At 36.4% G+C, this 17,087-nt stretch overlaps 1 protein-coding gene and 1 long non-coding RNA gene across 3 annotated transcripts; one reads left to right on the top strand and one right to left on the bottom strand.

Moving 5' to 3' along the window:
* Positions 1-345: 345 nt before the first annotated feature.
* Positions 346-3,103, top strand: LOC122090906 (phospholipase A1-Igamma2, chloroplastic-like). Its single transcript, XM_042660666.1, has 2 exons — positions 346-1,658; positions 2,614-3,103. Exons 1-2 carry the CDS (start codon positions 397-399, stop codon positions 2,852-2,854), a joined length of 1,503 nt encoding a protein of 500 aa, XP_042516600.1. The 5' UTR covers positions 346-396; the 3' UTR covers positions 2,855-3,103.
* A 2,831-nt stretch (positions 3,104-5,934) lies between these two features.
* Positions 5,935-10,787, bottom strand: LOC122092453. Of its 2 annotated transcripts, none has more exons than XR_006144138.1 (2): positions 10,589-10,787; positions 5,935-6,491 (listed from the first exon to the last, which is right to left on the bottom strand). It is a non-coding gene; the product is annotated as an uncharacterized LOC122092453 (long non-coding RNA). The 2 variants fall into 2 exon arrangements; XR_006144139.1 differs by lacking the exon at positions 10,589-10,787 and adding an exon at positions 6,763-7,402.
* Between the last annotated feature and the right edge of the window lie 6,300 nt (positions 10,788-17,087).

Here is a 17,087-nt window from a genome sequence, read left to right as displayed (position 1 = left end):
TTTCGGATGACAACCAAACGTAGCCTAAGAAAAAATGGCAAGAGAAAACTGGTGTGGCCAATGAGTGGATGCACAAGAGCATCTTAATGTTGGCAATGCCATGATTCTAAAAATCGAATTAGATCAATCAGTATCAGCTGAATCTTGATCAATCCTCGATCCTTCCCAGTATATTGATAAGGTCCAAGGACAAAATCATACTAAAAATATGGGTAAATCTATCCAGAATCCAGATCCTCTGCAGTGGAAAACAGCGTATATGCCATTTTATCTTATCTTTCACTGGCACTTGGCTACGATAGGCTACAAAACGCTTCAGTACTACTATATATATGTGGGTATGTGATCTTCATCATCCACACCCTCACACCTTTCAGCTTCAGACTTCCATCTTTAATGGCAATCCCTCTCCCCATTATTGCTTCATCCCTCAAGGGACATTCCTCCTTTACGTTCCCATCAGAAAAACCAGCTCCACCACCACTCCTCACCCAGAACAACAATCGATTTCAAGAAAGATTAAAGAAACTAGAGCTTGCAACAAGAAGAACACTACCAGTTGTACTCACCCGAGTTCTGTCCGAGAGAAATGAGTCCACGGCACAACAAGAGGAAGAAAAGAAGAAACTTTCACAGTATTGGCGTGAGATCCACGGCGAGAACAACTGGTCTGGTTACCTTGACCCCATGGATCCTCTCCTCCGTTCCGAACTGATACGATACGGCGACATGGTCCAAGCTTGTTACGACTCCTTCAATTACGATCCTTACTCGCAATACTGTGGCAGCTGCAATTACAGTCCTCGTACGCTCTTCGAGAGCCTTGGTTTGACTTTTCTCGGTTACGAAGTCTCTCGATACCTTTACGCAACCGCCGATATTAAGCTCCCAAATTTCTTCAAGAATCCCATATCGTCTAAGGTCTGGTCTCGAAGTGCGAACTGGATCGGATACGTTTGCGTTTCCAACGACGAAACCTCAGCCAAGCTAGGGCGTCGAGACATAGCGATCGCCTGGAGAGGAACGGTGACACGGCTCGAGTGGGTGGCAGACCTCTTGGATTACCTCAAACCAGTCACATCCGCTAAAATTCCATGTCCCGATCCGACGGTCACCGTTGAATCGGGATTCCTAGATGTCTACACCAACAAGGACAAGGATTGCCGGTTCTGTAAGTACTCAGCCAGAGAACAGGTCTTAACAGAGATGAGAAGTTTGATGCTAAAGTACCCAAACGAGGAACTGAGCATCACAGTGACGGGGCACAGTTTGGGTGCTGCACTGGCAGTACTGAGTGCGTACGATATCGTTGAATCCGGTTTAAATAAAACGGAGGATGGTCGGACCGTACCGGTTACTGTGTTTTCTTTTGCTGGGCCAAGGGTCGGAAATGTTCGGTTCAAGAACCGGGTCGAGGGTTTGGGGGTGAAGGTGTTGAGGGTGGTGAACGTTAACGATGACGTGCCAAAGGTTCCTGGCATGATTTTGAACGAGAACGACCCAACATTTTTGCAGAAGTTGACGGACAAGTTACCCTGGAGTTATTCGCACGTGGGAGTTGAATTAGCGCTCAATAACAAGCACTCTCCTTACTTGAAGGAGACCAATGACCCTCTCGATTTTCATAACTTGGAGGCGTATCTGCATTTGCTCGATGGGTTAGTTGGTTTTTTTCCCTTTAACTTTAGGGCATTCCAGTATTTTTGCAATTTTTCAACTTGGAAAAGACTAACATCTCTAAGGAGTTTTCCATTTAATAGGGTTTTACACAGATGATAGAAGTAACAATCATATCCAAATTGTGTGTGAAAATTGTCTGCAGCAGCTGTACTGGTGCAGTGAGCATTGGACAGTTGGGAGATCCTTGGGACACGTGCCTAGATACTCTCAGCCATCCGATGCTCACTGCACCTCACCACTCACTGTAGAGGATGTGAACTTCCAAATCGTCTATAGTGAGCGGTGAGGTGCAACGAGCATCCAAAAGTTGGGAGGGCTCGGCCATGCACCTCAGCCGTTGGATGCTCACTGCACCTCACAGCCTTAATGAAGAGGATTTTGACGCGTAATATTCCCACATCGAAAGTAAATAGCTTCATGTGAAAACTTAGGTTGCGTTTGGTAGTCAATTGGTTTCAGAAATGACGTTTCGTGTCAAAAACAAAATTTTTAGTTTCTGTGTAAAAATATTGTTTTCAAACAAAAAATGATTTTTGGTGAACATGTTTCGAGAACGATTAGCCTAGTTTTTCACTTTTTTTTTGTATTTTGAACGAAACTAAAGTGACAGAATAAAGTTCGTCGTTCCATCATTTTGCGTTTCTAACATTTTTTTCCTCTTCTCATTCCAAAAAACCAAAAACATTAAATTGACACCAAATGTTTTATTCTGTTTTTCTATTCCCATAAAACGGAAAAACGTCAGAAACGTTTTTTCTTAATAACTACCAAACGCATCCTTGTATGTTCTTTGATTACCCTTTCCTTAACTACTAGCCATTGATTATAAATTCTACTGAAATCCTTAACAAGTGGTAAGCCAAGGTTCTCTTTTTAAAATTTTATACCTGATCAATTGAAATTACATGGTTTTCCATTTGAAAATTCTAACAGGTACCAGGGGAAAGACAAGAAATTTAAGCTTTCCGATGACAGGGATATAGCTCTAGTGAACAAGTCTTCTGATTTCTTGAACAATGAGCTAGTAGTGCCACCCTCTTGGTGGCAAGCTGCGTATAAGGGGATGGTGAAGAAAGACGGACGGTGGGTAGAACCTGAAAGGCCAACAATGGAAGATCATCCATCTGAGATGGCCCATCATATGAAGCAATTGGGTTTAGATTCTGATTCATAGAGAAGTGTAAGCTAAACCTTGTTGGCATCTCTCTCTGATCTCATTCCCCTCAAGGAAATATAGCCCATTTGTGGGAAGGGATGGCTACACTGAAGTGAGATTGATATATGTATAAGATAAAAAACCAAGGTGAAAGCTTTTTTTTTGTTTTTAGCTAGTATTTTGTGGAGTTTTGCAATAGCAAACTCTATTATGAGTAATCTTGTGGGTTCTTTTTTCGATTAAATAAAAGACATGTTTAGTTTGCCATCCCATCTAACCATATGGCCCCATTAACCTTTTATTAGCTATTTTCAGGTTTATCCCTTTAACTAAATATGTCAAACTGGACTTCTCAACCATTTTTTGGAATCTTACCCCATTATTATATTCATGATGATTTGAAATTGGGGTGGCTGCATTTAATCAGGGTTTATCTTTGGGCTTGAACTGTAAAACTGAACAGGTTCAGGGGGTTCCTCGATAGCACAAAAAGAAAAAAAGAATGATTATATGAAAAATAGTTCACGGCTCAAGAAGACAAGAAGGAAAATAAAATAATTTGAGAAACCCTAGAATGAGGATATGTTTTTTATACTCGATTTTAATTAGGCTTTCTTTGGCATAATTTATTTGTATTTATCATCTATTTAAAAAAAAAAAATCAATTGTGACAATAATTTAGATATCATAAATAATAATTGTTCGGTTACTATTTGTATAATAAAGTATATAATTACAAATAGGTTTGATAATTCCTATTTGTAGAATGGGAACATTCTCAAAACTTGAAACTTCTGCAGTACATCAGGGGATTCCAAGGCACCGTTTGATAACGTTTCTACTGTTTTTGTGTCTAGAAACAGTAGAATTGGCTTTTCACGTTTTTGGAAACAAAAACTGATTTTTTGGTGTTTGATAAACCTGTTCCTCGAAATGTTTTTTGCAGACATAATGCCACTAAAAAACTCAATAGTATCATCAAATGCCCAAAAGGGAGAGAGGGTTCGGTTGCCTCTTCTTAAGTTTAAATAGTTGAGAGATTTATCGGGCACAATAATCTTTTTTTTCTTCCCTCAAATTCGTTTCTAGAAACGAAGAAACAAGTCCAACTTGTTTTGTCAAAGTCGTTTCTAGAATTTTAAATAGACATAAATTTTGATTTCTGTTTCAAGAAGCGGGTGAAATAAAACAACTTTATCAAACGCTTTTTAGGTTGTTTCTCCATTTCTGGGAATAAGAAAAAACAGAAATGGCAGAAATGGAACGTTGTCAAATGGTGCCCAAGTCAACATTTCATTTTAACATTCATTCAAAGTTTAAATACTCTGGGCACTATTGATCTTTCCACATTGACCACAACGGTACTATCCTAACTCAGTAAATCCTATGCATACTTCTCTAGTTCCAAATTCATATTGATCAAAATTGTCTTGTATATTAATGGGATGATTCGACTCCAAGTTTTAGTAGGAAAATTCCAATTTTGGTACCAAATTCACACAATTAAGAACAGTCTCAAAGGAGATAAGATGCATATAGACAACTAGAGCCCGCCCTAGCCCACCTTGAGCTCGGATGGTGCATGGGCTATGATTTCCAAGCCCAGCCCAGCCCAACCCACCCCAACCCTACCTTATGTATAATTAGTAAATATATTACAAATATACACACACACACCACCCACACTCTTTATCATCAAATCTAGCATCAAGTTTTCCTTCATCCACATGGTGATGTGAATTTTGATCCTAGGTTTGACATTAAATAATGAATGTCATTGTTAACTCTAACCCTATTGTTCAATCAGACGATCCAATGACTCAATTCCCATATTTCTTCACTGACTCATGATCGATTTGAATTGAAGTCGACTATGCCTGACCTCGATTCCAACACAATCCGATATTGTTAGGGATTTTTTTTCCTTTTTTTAAACATGCTTAGAGACATTATCTTCTTCTCTTTCTTCCATTAATTATTCGGTGCTTTGATTGGATGCATCGAATAATTAATATAGAGTGGGTCACTTTCTCTTGGAGAATGGAATTGGACTACCTTTTGTCAAAAGCTCATTTTTGTGTACAAAATAGTAAGGAATTAGGGCACCGTTTGATAACATTTCTGCTATTTCTGTGTCTAAAAACAGCAGAAACGGCTTTTCATATTTTCGGAAAAAAAAAAAAAACTTTTTTTTTTTTTTTTTTTTTTTTTTTTTTTGTTTGATAAACCTGTTTCTCAAAACATTTTTTGCATACATAATGCCACTAAAAACCCAATAGTATCATCGGATGCCCAAAAGGGAGAGAGAGTTCAGTTGCCTATTTTTAGGTTTAAATAGTTGAGAGATTTATATGGCACAATAACATTTTTTTTTCCTCTCAAATTTGTTTCTAGAAACGATGAAACAAGTCATACTTGTTTCGTCAAAGTCGTTTCTAGAATTGTAAATATGCATAAATTTTCGTCATTTCTAGAATTGTAAATAGACATAAATTTTGATATATGTTTCTAGAAACGGGTGAAACGGAACAACTTTATCAAGCGCATTTTAGGTTGTTTCTCTGTTTCTGAGAACAAAAAAAATGCAGAAACGAAACGTTGTCAAATGATGCCTAGGTGTTTACAAGTCTTGGACCTTCAAGGCAGTACAAACTAAATGTCGGATTGTTAATTTCATTTAATCCAATATATTTTTTTTCGAATTAAAAAAAAAGATATATATATACTAGTAAAAATACACGTGCAAATGCACGTGTTGCCAAACATTTTAAACAATGAACAAAGAGGATCACATGTAAAAGCACATAAACACAACATAAACACAAAGGGAATCTAAAATTGTGTTAAATATTTCTTTAGCAATAAGCAATATTAAGGAAATTGGATTTAAAAAAAAGAGGGTGTAAAATAGTGTAATTGGTTTAGAATTCCTTGGAATATATTTAAATAAAAAAGTATAGAAGAAGAATGTTTTTCGTTCCTCAGCAAATGTCATCACGAAATCATGGTAACAAATATTTATTTTTTGCACCCAGTACCAATCCCACCCCCCCCTCCCAAAAAAAAAAAAAAAACATTGAAACTGCAATGCGTCAAAGTACAGGTAAAATTATAACAGAAGTACGATTACTAATGGTAAAATTAAAACAAAAGTACGATTATTAATTTTATATGTTAGATCAGGAAGGAAAATAATAATGAGGAGAACTCAGGGAAACTCCAAAGAAGAGAAAACGTGGAGGCAATGTGATGAGATTGAAGCAAACCATACACATGGGAGCAGACCGCAGCATTCCAATAGTTTAGCTTTTTTTGGTGCAAGAGGAGAGCCAATGCTCCACCCATTGATTCTCCCAATTGAAATCTCAACTTTCTTTTGTTCTCTGTCTTCTCTGTAATGGGAAAGCAAGAAAGATATTCTCCTTTGCTTAGTTTAGAATAACTTAAGAACATTGATCTTATAAATAATTTTTGAAATAGAAGGGTGGAAGGAGAGAAGAAATTTAATTTGACCACTTATGCTTGTAAAATGGTTAGAACAATCATTTACAAGATCTTCAAATCTAGGGATATAGGCCTCTAATCCAGTAGATTTCGCCCTCATAATCAATTCCATACACTGCAAAACATTCCTTTGCAAGCCGAATTCCCCTTCCTGCATCAGAGATTCAAAAACCCTTTTAACTTTCTTTTTCTGTTCCTAACTTAAATACGAATCCAGTCATGAGGAAGGGGATTATATACTCTATGATTTTAGGACACAATTAATGAGAACACAATCAGTTTTAACGTTTAGTAAATAATTAGAAATATTATAGAGAGAGAGAGAGAGAGAGAGAGAGAGAGAGAGAGAGAGAGAGAGAGAGACAATGAAATAAAAAAGGTGGGGGGGAAGGGGAAAGGGTTTCCTTGAACCAGTAACCTACAAGAAGACACGAGTCGAGGCCACACTCATCCTTTAACCAGTGTAGATCTCTATCTACCAGATTCGTTTTCCATCCCTAGCATTCTCAAGGTCCCTCATCCAATGAGGATATGGATAAAAGCACAAGAAGAGAAACAAAATCGCTGAGCCCAGTGAGGATTTGCTTGGACATCGTGCATCACTATCTTTTAAGTCGTGAAAACAAAATAAAATGGTTATTCACTTTGAAAAAACACTAAATTCTAAAAATAAGCTAAATAAATATTTACTTTAGAAGAACCCCTTAAATGAAGACATTTTGTGCGATTTCTAGGTGCACCATTAGCTTCAATTTGAGGCGGCTCAAAATTGGGAACCCTTGATCTTGAACTCTTGATGGTTTCAACTTTCTTCAGGACTCTCTTAAGCAGTGATACAGAAAGATATTGAAAAGCCAAACGGAGGCTGAATCAATCAGCAAGTAACTAACAGAAGCAAAATTTACTCAATAATATATGATGCAAGACATTTAAGTAAGAACTTATAGTAGACATGATAGATCCTTTAGATTCACCGTCAATTATGCTCCAACCTCGGATCGTTGGTGAGGAACATTATGAAATTGCACAAAAAGTTAAGTAAAATCAAACGTTTCTTATCACAATCCTGCTACGTAGTAGAAGTATTTACCGATTCTCCAAGGAAATATGTTGGTCTAGCAAAAACAATTAGGGTTTCAACTTATCCTTTCTGGCACTTGACTTTTCAAACCAAGCTAAGCTAATAAGCAAGCAAGGCAAAGCAAACAAAGCAAGAGAACTGATCGTAGAGCACTCTCTCCCAGTGGTCGAGTTGATCGTAAAGCACCCTTGATCTGGAAAAGAAGGTAATACTTTCTTTTTGAAAGGGGGATGGCGAGTGCGTATTGAACCAGAATAGGAGCAGAGGAAGGGCTGAGATTGAAATGCCACTAAAGGGCTGGAATGGATTTTGAAAGAAGGTTCCACAATCTAAGCGCTAGGTATGTGCCTAGTTTATTCCCAAGTTGTTTCTCTACATTTAATACTCCGAAGGTAAGAATTTAAAGTAAACATGATACTAATTCCATCAGAACCATTAGACACAGATTAATAATCTGAAGGAATAAGTAAACACTGCAAAATTTACCCATCGTTTCCTTTCCCCACAAGAACAAAAGAACCATTAAAATCATAAAGAGATCCAAGGCGTTGTCAAGGAGGTACATAACTTTAATGAAATGATCAATGTTCCAAAAACAGTCACATGAAGGTTTCAATAACCTTAATTTTCTGTTCATATTATTTTATTCTATCTTATTTTTTCTGGGAGGTGTTAATAGATAGAGTAAAGTAAAAGACGGGAAAGTACTCTACGAATTGAGGTTAAAATGAAAATGTAAGGGACTTCGTGGGTTCGAATCACCTTCCTCTTGAGATGTGGAGCCATTTTCCACACCACAAGTATTGTACCAATTGAGTTAAAGACCTATACTTAAATTATAAAAACCGTGATCAAGGAAAGAGAAAGAAATCCAAACTGAAATATAATATTTCATAGCTAATAAATCCTATGCATTTTTGCTAGTACAATGTTTCTATTAGATGGAAAATGGAAGTATAAATAATAGTAATAAATTTACTACCCTACCCCAATAAAAAGATAAAACAAGCATCCACAAGCACATAAAAAATGGCTAAAAAAAAAGTGTAATATAAATTATTCTATTCCTCTGTATTCATTGTTCCATCAATTTATTTGATGTTCCAAAGCAATAATAATCTTCTTATTCAAGAATTTTAATTTGCTCATGTATCAATTGTAATTTAAAATATCAACAACTATTTCCTGATTGTAATATTCTGTATCACTTAAGAAAGATGGCAGTTCTTTAGTTTAGTCTCAACTTCCTATTCCAATAATTCTTTAGTAGGTGAGATTCCAAAATATAAGAGAAAATGAAGGATCTTGCATTAGTAACACAAAATAACAACGATCTTCCCCTTTAAAACCATTTACATGCAATAAAGAAATGTATTGAAATTTAACTCTAAAGAAATTCACCAACATCAACAAAGCAACTAACGTATAAAACTTAAAACACCATACTTCGTGAGGGAGAAATAATTGCACTCCACTCCATAACCTGTATTTAAGGGGGAATAATTATGGACTTTTAATCTGTATAGCTGCACCATCACATGGAGCAGTTGAAGATGAAAGACTTCATCTACTTAATTTCATCAAAGAAATTCAGACATTCAAATATAGGTTTAATAAATTAAGATTTAAGAAACAAAAGTTATACTGTAAAAACAGAATTGGAGAAAGAGGGAGAGAAGGTATGTGGTGGGAGCTCTGTTAGTTAAAAACGGGAACGGCAAAAAAACATTGTTCGGTACGGGTATGTTTTAAACGGATGAAAACGTGAACGGGACGGTCAAAAATACGGTCAAATACGGTAAAAACGGGGAAAAAAATAAAAAACGGACGATACGTGTTTTAAACGTTTATATTTAAATAATACGGTGTCAAAAAAAGTGCAATATATAGACATAAATTGGCATAATAATTCTCTAAATACCTAGATAACAATCAAAATAAATAGTCCCGTTTTAACCGTTTCTATTTTAAAACGTTTATATTTTTTAAAATTCGTTTTTTTACTGTAAAAAAAACGGTACGGCGTTTAAAACGGCAAAAAAACTTCAAATAGCCCCGTTCCCGTTTTTTTACCGACTTTCTGTGAAAAATTCGGCAAACGGCGTTTAAAACGGCAAAAAAACGGGACGCCGTTTTAAACGCGAATAAACTAACTAGGGGTGGGAGTGAGAGTACGGAAGGAATAAAGGTTTTGGATCTTTGCTAAAATGTTGGAATTCAGTAGAAACCTTAGGAGACTACAACTATTAACCCACCTGGTGATACACAGAAAACAATTTTTTTTTAACCCCAAGGGGTTAGTGCAGCTGGCTTGGAGGGGACATTAGACTCCGCCTCAGGAAACGAGGTCTTCTGATCAAAACTTCACTGCTGTATAATTCCTTGGGGCCACCCGCTTGAAGTTTACTAAGGCTCAGAAGCCCCCGGTTTGTACATGGCGCGGGGGTCATGTATGAGCCCAAGGGACGATTTAGTTGGCCTAAAGCCGGATATTCCTCCTGTCTATAAAAAAATAAAAAATAAAAAATAAAAAATAAAATAAAATAAAATATTTAAAATTTGATTGTAGGGTTTGCAAAAACTGTCATTTGTTATCTATCACAGAAATCCAGGGCACCTACAAATCAAACACGCATCTCCACCCTTTATTTTCACTTTTGAATGTGTTAGCAACACTCAATCCTTTGATTCTCCGTTTCTTACTTCAATCAACTGCTCTGTTCATAGCAGAACATTAAATTGCAGGGGAAAAGCTAATAAATGTATAAGTTCAGGGTAATTTGATTGGAAGTAAAATTAAAATTTTGAGGTTTTCAATTAGTTAAAAAGACCAGAAAGGGACCAGAGGTATTTTTTGGGTCTTCTTTTCACATTATAATCGTAACACTCATTGGGAGATTCTGTTGAAGAGAAATCCCAATCGTGGTCTTCCTTTCACAGGACAAGTTCAGATTCAATCACTGTCATAAAACCCTATGTTGCAATCTAATATAATCAATTCCAAAGATCAATGATGATAAAAACAATAGCAGCAAAGAGAGAGAGAGAGAGAAATTTTCCTGGTTCACAACTGTCATCACCCATTGATGATTCATTTTATTGCTGCAGAAAGGAGGTGAGTTGAGAGAGGGACAGGAGAACTGAAGGAACTAATGCAGCGGTAGAACCTGTTAATGAAGCTGTCCCATTAAGAGGTGTTGAGGTTACAAGGTGGAAGCAGGCTAAGGGCACACCTAACATAGGTGATCAGATCCAGAATATATCTGCTGTCACCTCCACTGTTTGATTCATTGCCAAAGGACCCCAAACCATTGCGTAAGCTTAAATTCAAGAATCCTTCTTTTGAAAACCGAAGCTCTTGGGTACCTAAAGCCTGAGAGGGGGGGGGGGTAAGATAAAAATTCAAGAATTGTTGGGTAATGGTATTACAATTTCTTACAAAAATAAAACAAATTGCAATACAAAGCTTTTGCAGTAGAAACTACTATGATGTTGTAGTGTTGATCCTTGACTGAAATGAGACGGGGATAAACTTCAAATAGATGTTGAATCACCACCATAGCAACTGAAGAAGTTTCGATCAGAATTGAGGTTGAGTCACACTTGTAGTACTGCCTTTAAGGTAATTACTGCCCTCTACTGCCAAGAGTTGTTCTGCATCTCTACCTCCAATATAAAACAACCTTCCACTAGAAGATGAGACAGTTATTCTAATCCCTTTTAGGAGCAAAAAGCTACAGCACAGCAGCCCCCTCTAACCTTATACAAGACTTAGAGAAAATAAAAGGAAGAGAAAGACTTGTATGATTGCAAAGAGTAGAAATAGATGAAGTGTCAATGTGTGAATGTGTGTCTCTGCAAGGTATTTGGTTGGGTTTATATAGACCCAAAACCAACTCTTGTACCCTCTTGGATTTCCCAAGAGTAACCTCCAACTAATGGCAAGTTCATTGGAGAATAATGTCATATGGACATGAATTGGGAATTAATTCAATTTAAATTGAATTAATCCCAATCAATTCCTTAGCCCACCTCCCCACTCATGGTAATGGTCATGAATGAAATTTAGAGCTCTCATAGGATGTTATTGACAATTTTCTAACCCATATTCCCACTCATGGTAGTGACCATGAATGGACTTTAGGGCACCTACATAATAACATTGACCATTTACCTCCATTTGGCAATAACTTATGGAATGAATTAAGAATTAATTTCGTAAATGAAATTATTCCCAATCAATTCTCTTTGCCTACCTCTCCACTCATGGTAATGACCATGAATGGAATTTAGGGCACCCATAGGGTGTTATTTATCATTTTTCACTACCTTGACCCTAAGGGTCCCACACCATTACAAGTCATAAAACATATAAAAGAAAAACCTCATTTTGAAACTTAATTATAATAAAATAAATATAAATTCTAACAATCCCCCACAAGTTTTAAATGACACGAATGACACAACTGCTGTGACTGTATTAGACACTATAGGACGCATCATTGTAAGTGTCTTTCGGACTTGAACCTACACTAGGTCTAATGAGTCGCACTACAGAGTACGGGTAGAATCAGACTCCTTGAATGTTTCCTCATTAATGTAGCTGACCGATCCATCAACCACATCCCATAAGTCGACTTTTTGAGCTACACATCATATAATCACTTTGGACTTTTGAACCGGCCATGTCCCTTATCTTGGACTCATGAATGTTTAGAGAACTTGCCTATAAGTTCTCATCGGCGGCGGCCACACCCCCTACATCCACTTAGGTTAGTCCCTGATGTGCACCACAATTAACACACCCCTACATTTCCTGGGATTGGACTAATTAAGAGCTTTACTTCTCAACCTTTCTCCTTGTGGTTGTACTACTATCACCATCTACATTTTGGAATAAATACTTAAATAAGTAGTAGTACTGAGCTGGTCATCCATGACTTTGTTTGTACCCCTTGAACCTAATTCAGGCATTAAGCCTCTTCACATAGGTAGGGTATCCATCACATGACCTAAGGATTAGACATCAACCCCATTCCTGTAGATGCACTAGAAAAGTTCTTAATAGACACAGGCTTTGTGAACATGTCAGCTTGGTTACTTTCTGACTTCATATAATCGATAGCTATCATTCCTTCATCTATGTACTGTCTCATAAGATTGTGTCTTAGGCATATATACCTCCTTTTACTATTATATATCTGGTTCTTGGCTAGATGTATAGCTACTTGATTATCATAATGTAGTGATATCAATGACATCGATTTTTACCACAATGGAATATCTGCCATTAAGTTTCTAAGCCATTCGGCTTCCGTTCCCACCTTTTCTAAGGCTATGAACTTAGCTTCCATAGTAGAGCCTGTCCCATAAAATTGCTTTGTGGACTTCCATGAAATGGCACCGCCTGCTAGTGTAAAAACATACCCACTAGTAGCTAAGGATTCGTTTGTATCCGAGATCCAATTTGCATCGCAGTACCCTTCCAACACTGCTGGTTTACCACTATAGTGCAAACTATAGTTTATAATGCCTTTTAGGTACCTCAGCAACCTATCAATCACACTCCAATGCTTCTTACTTGGATTATGAGTATGTTGACTCAACTTTCCTATCGTAAGAGCAATATCAGGACGTGTATAATTCATTAGATATGTGATTGAACCAATAATTTGAGCATACCTTTTTTGATTCATCGGTTCACCCAAGTTTTTTTTTTCAAATGACATCTCATTTCAAAAGGTGTTTTAACCACTGAAATTTCATGGTACTCACACTTTTTAAGTATATTTTCTACATAATGGGCTTAGGATAGTGAAATATTATTCTTTTGCTTGATGATCTTGATCCCAAGGATCATATCAACATTTCCTAAGTCCTTTGTATCAAAATTAGACTTTAAAAGTTTCTTAGCTTGATTCACTATTTTCAAGTTTGTTCCCATTATCAGCGTATCATCTACATATAGTAGTGTGAATATCTACTTGATTATCATAATGTAGTGATATCAATGACATCGATTTTTACCACAATGGAATATCTGCCATTAAGTTTCTAAGCCATTCGGCTTCCGTTCCCACCTTTTCTAAGGCTATGAACTTAGCTTCCATAGTAGAGCCTGTCCCATAAAATTGCTTTGTGGACTTCCATGAAATGGCACCGCCTGCTAGTGTAAAAACATACCCACTAGTAGCTAAGGATTCGTTTGTATCCGAGATCCAATTTGCATCGCAGTACCCTTCCAACACTGCTGGTTTACCACTATAGTGCAAACTATAGTTTATAATGCCTTTTAGGTACCTCAACAACCTATCAATCACACTCCAATGCTTCTTACTTGGATTATGAGTATGTTGACTCAACTTTCCTATCGTAAGAGCAATATCAGGACGTGTATAATTCATTAGATATGTGATTGAACCAATAATTTGAGCATACCTTTTTTGATTCATCGGTTCACCCAAGTTTTTTTTTTCAAATGACATCTCATTTCAAAAGGTGTTTTAACCACTGAAATTTCATGGTACTCATACTTTTTAAGTATATTTTCTACATAATGGGCTTAGGATAGTGAAATATTATTCTTTTGCTTGATGATCTTGATCCCAAGGATCATATCAACATTTCCTAAGTCCTTTGTATCAAAATTAGACTTTAAAAGTTTCTTAGCTTGATTCACTATTTTCAAGTTTGTTCCCATTATCAGCGTATCATCTACATATAGTAGTGTGAATATGCCCTTACCACCATAAAACCTGCTATATAAGCACCTTTCAGCGTCATTCACAACGAAACCATTTGAAATTAGAACTTTGTTTAATTTTTCATGCTATTATTTTGATGCCTGCTTCAATCCATATAAAGATTTCCAAAGCTTATAAACTTTTTGCTCTTTTTCATTTACAACACAACCTTTTGGTTGCTTTATATAAATTTTCTCCTCTAAGTCCCCATTTAGAAATGCCGTTTTCACATCCATTTGATGGATGATCAGGTTATATATTGATGTCAATGCTAACATAACCCTTACTGTGACAATTCTAGAGACTGGGGCAAATGTGTCAAAGCAATCAATGTCAGGCTTTTGCCTAAACCCCTTGACTACAAGTCTAGCTTTGAAACGATCAAATGACCCATCACTTTTTAGTTTCTTTCGAAATATCCGCTTGGTTTCTAATGTTTTAGAACCAATTGGTAAATTTATCAGTTCCCAAATATTATTCTCCAAGATTGAATTTAATTCACTCTTGATTGCTTCCTTCCAAAAGACGGTATCCGATGATGTAACAGCCTCTTTGTATGTAAGAAGATCTTTGTCTACTAGATAGACAAGTCACTCATCATTCGAATATTTAGGTCTTTTGAGTCACTTGCTCATTCTTAGTTGACTTCCATCACCATTACCTAATTCTTGATTGGTAACCCTTTCATTTGACTCCATTTCTCCATAAGTCAATTGACTATCCTTACTTGTAAGTAAGTTGGACTTAAAGGGAACTATGTTTTTAAAAAATTCAACATCTCTTGATTCTATGATGCTATTTGTTTCAATAACATCATTTATGGCTTTAATCACCATAAACCGGTATGCAGTCCCATGTTTTTGTAGCATATCCCAAAAACACCCAATCACATGTTTTTTGCCCCAATTTTCTTTTCTTGGTATCCGGTAATAATACCTTAACCAAACAGCCCCAAATCCGTAAGTGTTTTAGACTTGGTTTTCTTTCAAACAATTTTTCAAATGGAATCATACCAATCTTTTTATGTGGTATTCTATTTGATAGATAACATGCTGTTAGCATGGCTTTCCCCCACATATCAAGTGGTACACTTGAACTCAATAACATAGAGTTCATCATCTCTTTAAGAGATCTATTTTTTCTTTCGGCAACCCCATTGGATTATGATTGGTATAGAGCGATTGTCTCATGGATAATTCCATTTTCCTCACAAAATTTTTCAATGTGAAAATACTCAGTCCTTCTATCGGTTCTAAGTCTTTTAACCTTCTTATCAAGTTGATTTTCAACTTTCGTTTTATAAGATATAAACGCCTTTCCAGCCTCGCCCTTTGATTTGAGTAAATAAATCATAGTATACCTAGAGTGATCATCTACGAAGGCTATGACATAGTTGTTTCCTCCCCTAGATTCATATGACTTATAGTCACTTAAGTCACTATGGATAAATTACAAGAGATCACTCTTTCTATCCACAGTTTTATGAGGCTTTTTGGTTAACTTTGCCTCTACACAAGTTATACACTTATTCACAGGGGGTTCCACCTTATTGGTGATCATGTCTAAATTACATAGTTTGGTGATATATTTCACACTAATATGACCCAACTTACCATGCCACAAATCAAAAGAATTAGCAGGGACAATAATGTAAGCAGAAGAAGTACTAGCTTTTTCAATTACAATATTTTCAACGCTTAATACAAATGACCCCTCACTAAGGTATCCCTTCCCCATAAATACATTGTTCCTAGTGATAACCACCTTATCACTCTCAAAATCTAATTTCATTCCTACTTTATTAAGTAAATAAACTGAAATCAAATTGCGCCTATTTTTCGACACATGGAGGACATTGGTAAGAACCATAGTCTTCCCTGAAGGGAGCTTTAACATTACCTTTCCTTTTCCCATATTAGGGGCACTTTGAGAATTTCTCATGAATACCTTTTCATCTCCCATACTCATGGAATAAGAAGAGAACATCTTCAAATCATCACAAATATGTCTTGTAGCACTGGTATCCAATACCCAATCCTTTGATTTTTCAACCAAATTTGCTTCTGTGACCATAGTTACAAAGACATTGTCTTCAACTAGGTTTACATTTTCAGATTTTTTCTTCTTGAATCGACAATCTTTCTTGAAGTTACCTGGCTTACCGCACACATAACAAGTGAGTTTCTTCTTCTTAAAAGAAGGCTCATCATTGTATTGATAGTTCTTCCTTTTCTTATCATATTTGTTGGTTTCTACCAAATTCACTTTTAAACGTTTCTCCCCAAGGTCTTTTTCACCCTTGTCTTTGTTCCGGTTCTTTTACTCAATTTTGATCCTTACAACCAACTGGTCCAAAGTCAACTCCGTCTTCTTGTATTTCATTGACAACTTGAAAGCATCCCAAGAAGATGGAAGCCTTTCAATTAAGGCACTGGTCACAAATTCTTCTGGTAGAACCATTTTTTCCTTTGCTAGCTTTCCAACCAAGATTTGAAATTGATCAATTTGGTTTGAAATAGTGTTACTATCTTTCATAGTGAAATTTAGAAAGTTAGTCACCAAATACTTCTTTGAGTCAGCATCCTCAAGAGAGTAATTATTTACCAAAGCATTCCAAATCGAATATGCATACTCCAATGAACTATACAAATGGTATAGGTCATTGGATAATGCATTCAAGATCAAATTGTTGCATTGGTAATCCGCTTGAATCCAAGCCACCCTTTTGTCCTCCTTTATAGGATCATTATTTTTTTCTGGCATGGGTCTAGTCAAGGAAAATACCACCCTAATTTGGGCTAATGCAAATAACATCATTTGCCTCCACTGTTTGAAGTTTTGACCCCCACACTGCTCAATTTTGTCAAATTCAGTGACAATCCTTATCTTACCCAAATCCGGGATAAGATAAGTTATCGACGGG

The sequence above is a fragment of the Macadamia integrifolia genome, chromosome 10 (genome assembly GCF_013358625.1).
Source record: "Macadamia integrifolia cultivar HAES 741 chromosome 10, SCU_Mint_v3, whole genome shotgun sequence".
NCBI lineage: Eukaryota > Viridiplantae > Streptophyta > Magnoliopsida > Proteales > Proteaceae > Macadamia > Macadamia integrifolia.
The sequence above is the reverse complement of the archived record's forward strand: the minus strand, read 5'-3'. Positions and strand labels throughout refer to the sequence as shown.

Excerpts from the sequence above, each read along its gene's own strand:
- LOC122090906 (XM_042660666.1), top strand. The coding sequence starts at position 397 with ATGGCAATCCCTCTCCCCATTATTGCTTCATCCCTCAAGGGACATTCC. Across the intron at positions 1,659-2,613 it reads TATCTGCATTTGCTCGATGG|GTACCAGGGGAAAGACAAGA; the intron begins GTTAGTTGGTTT and ends AAATTCTAACAG.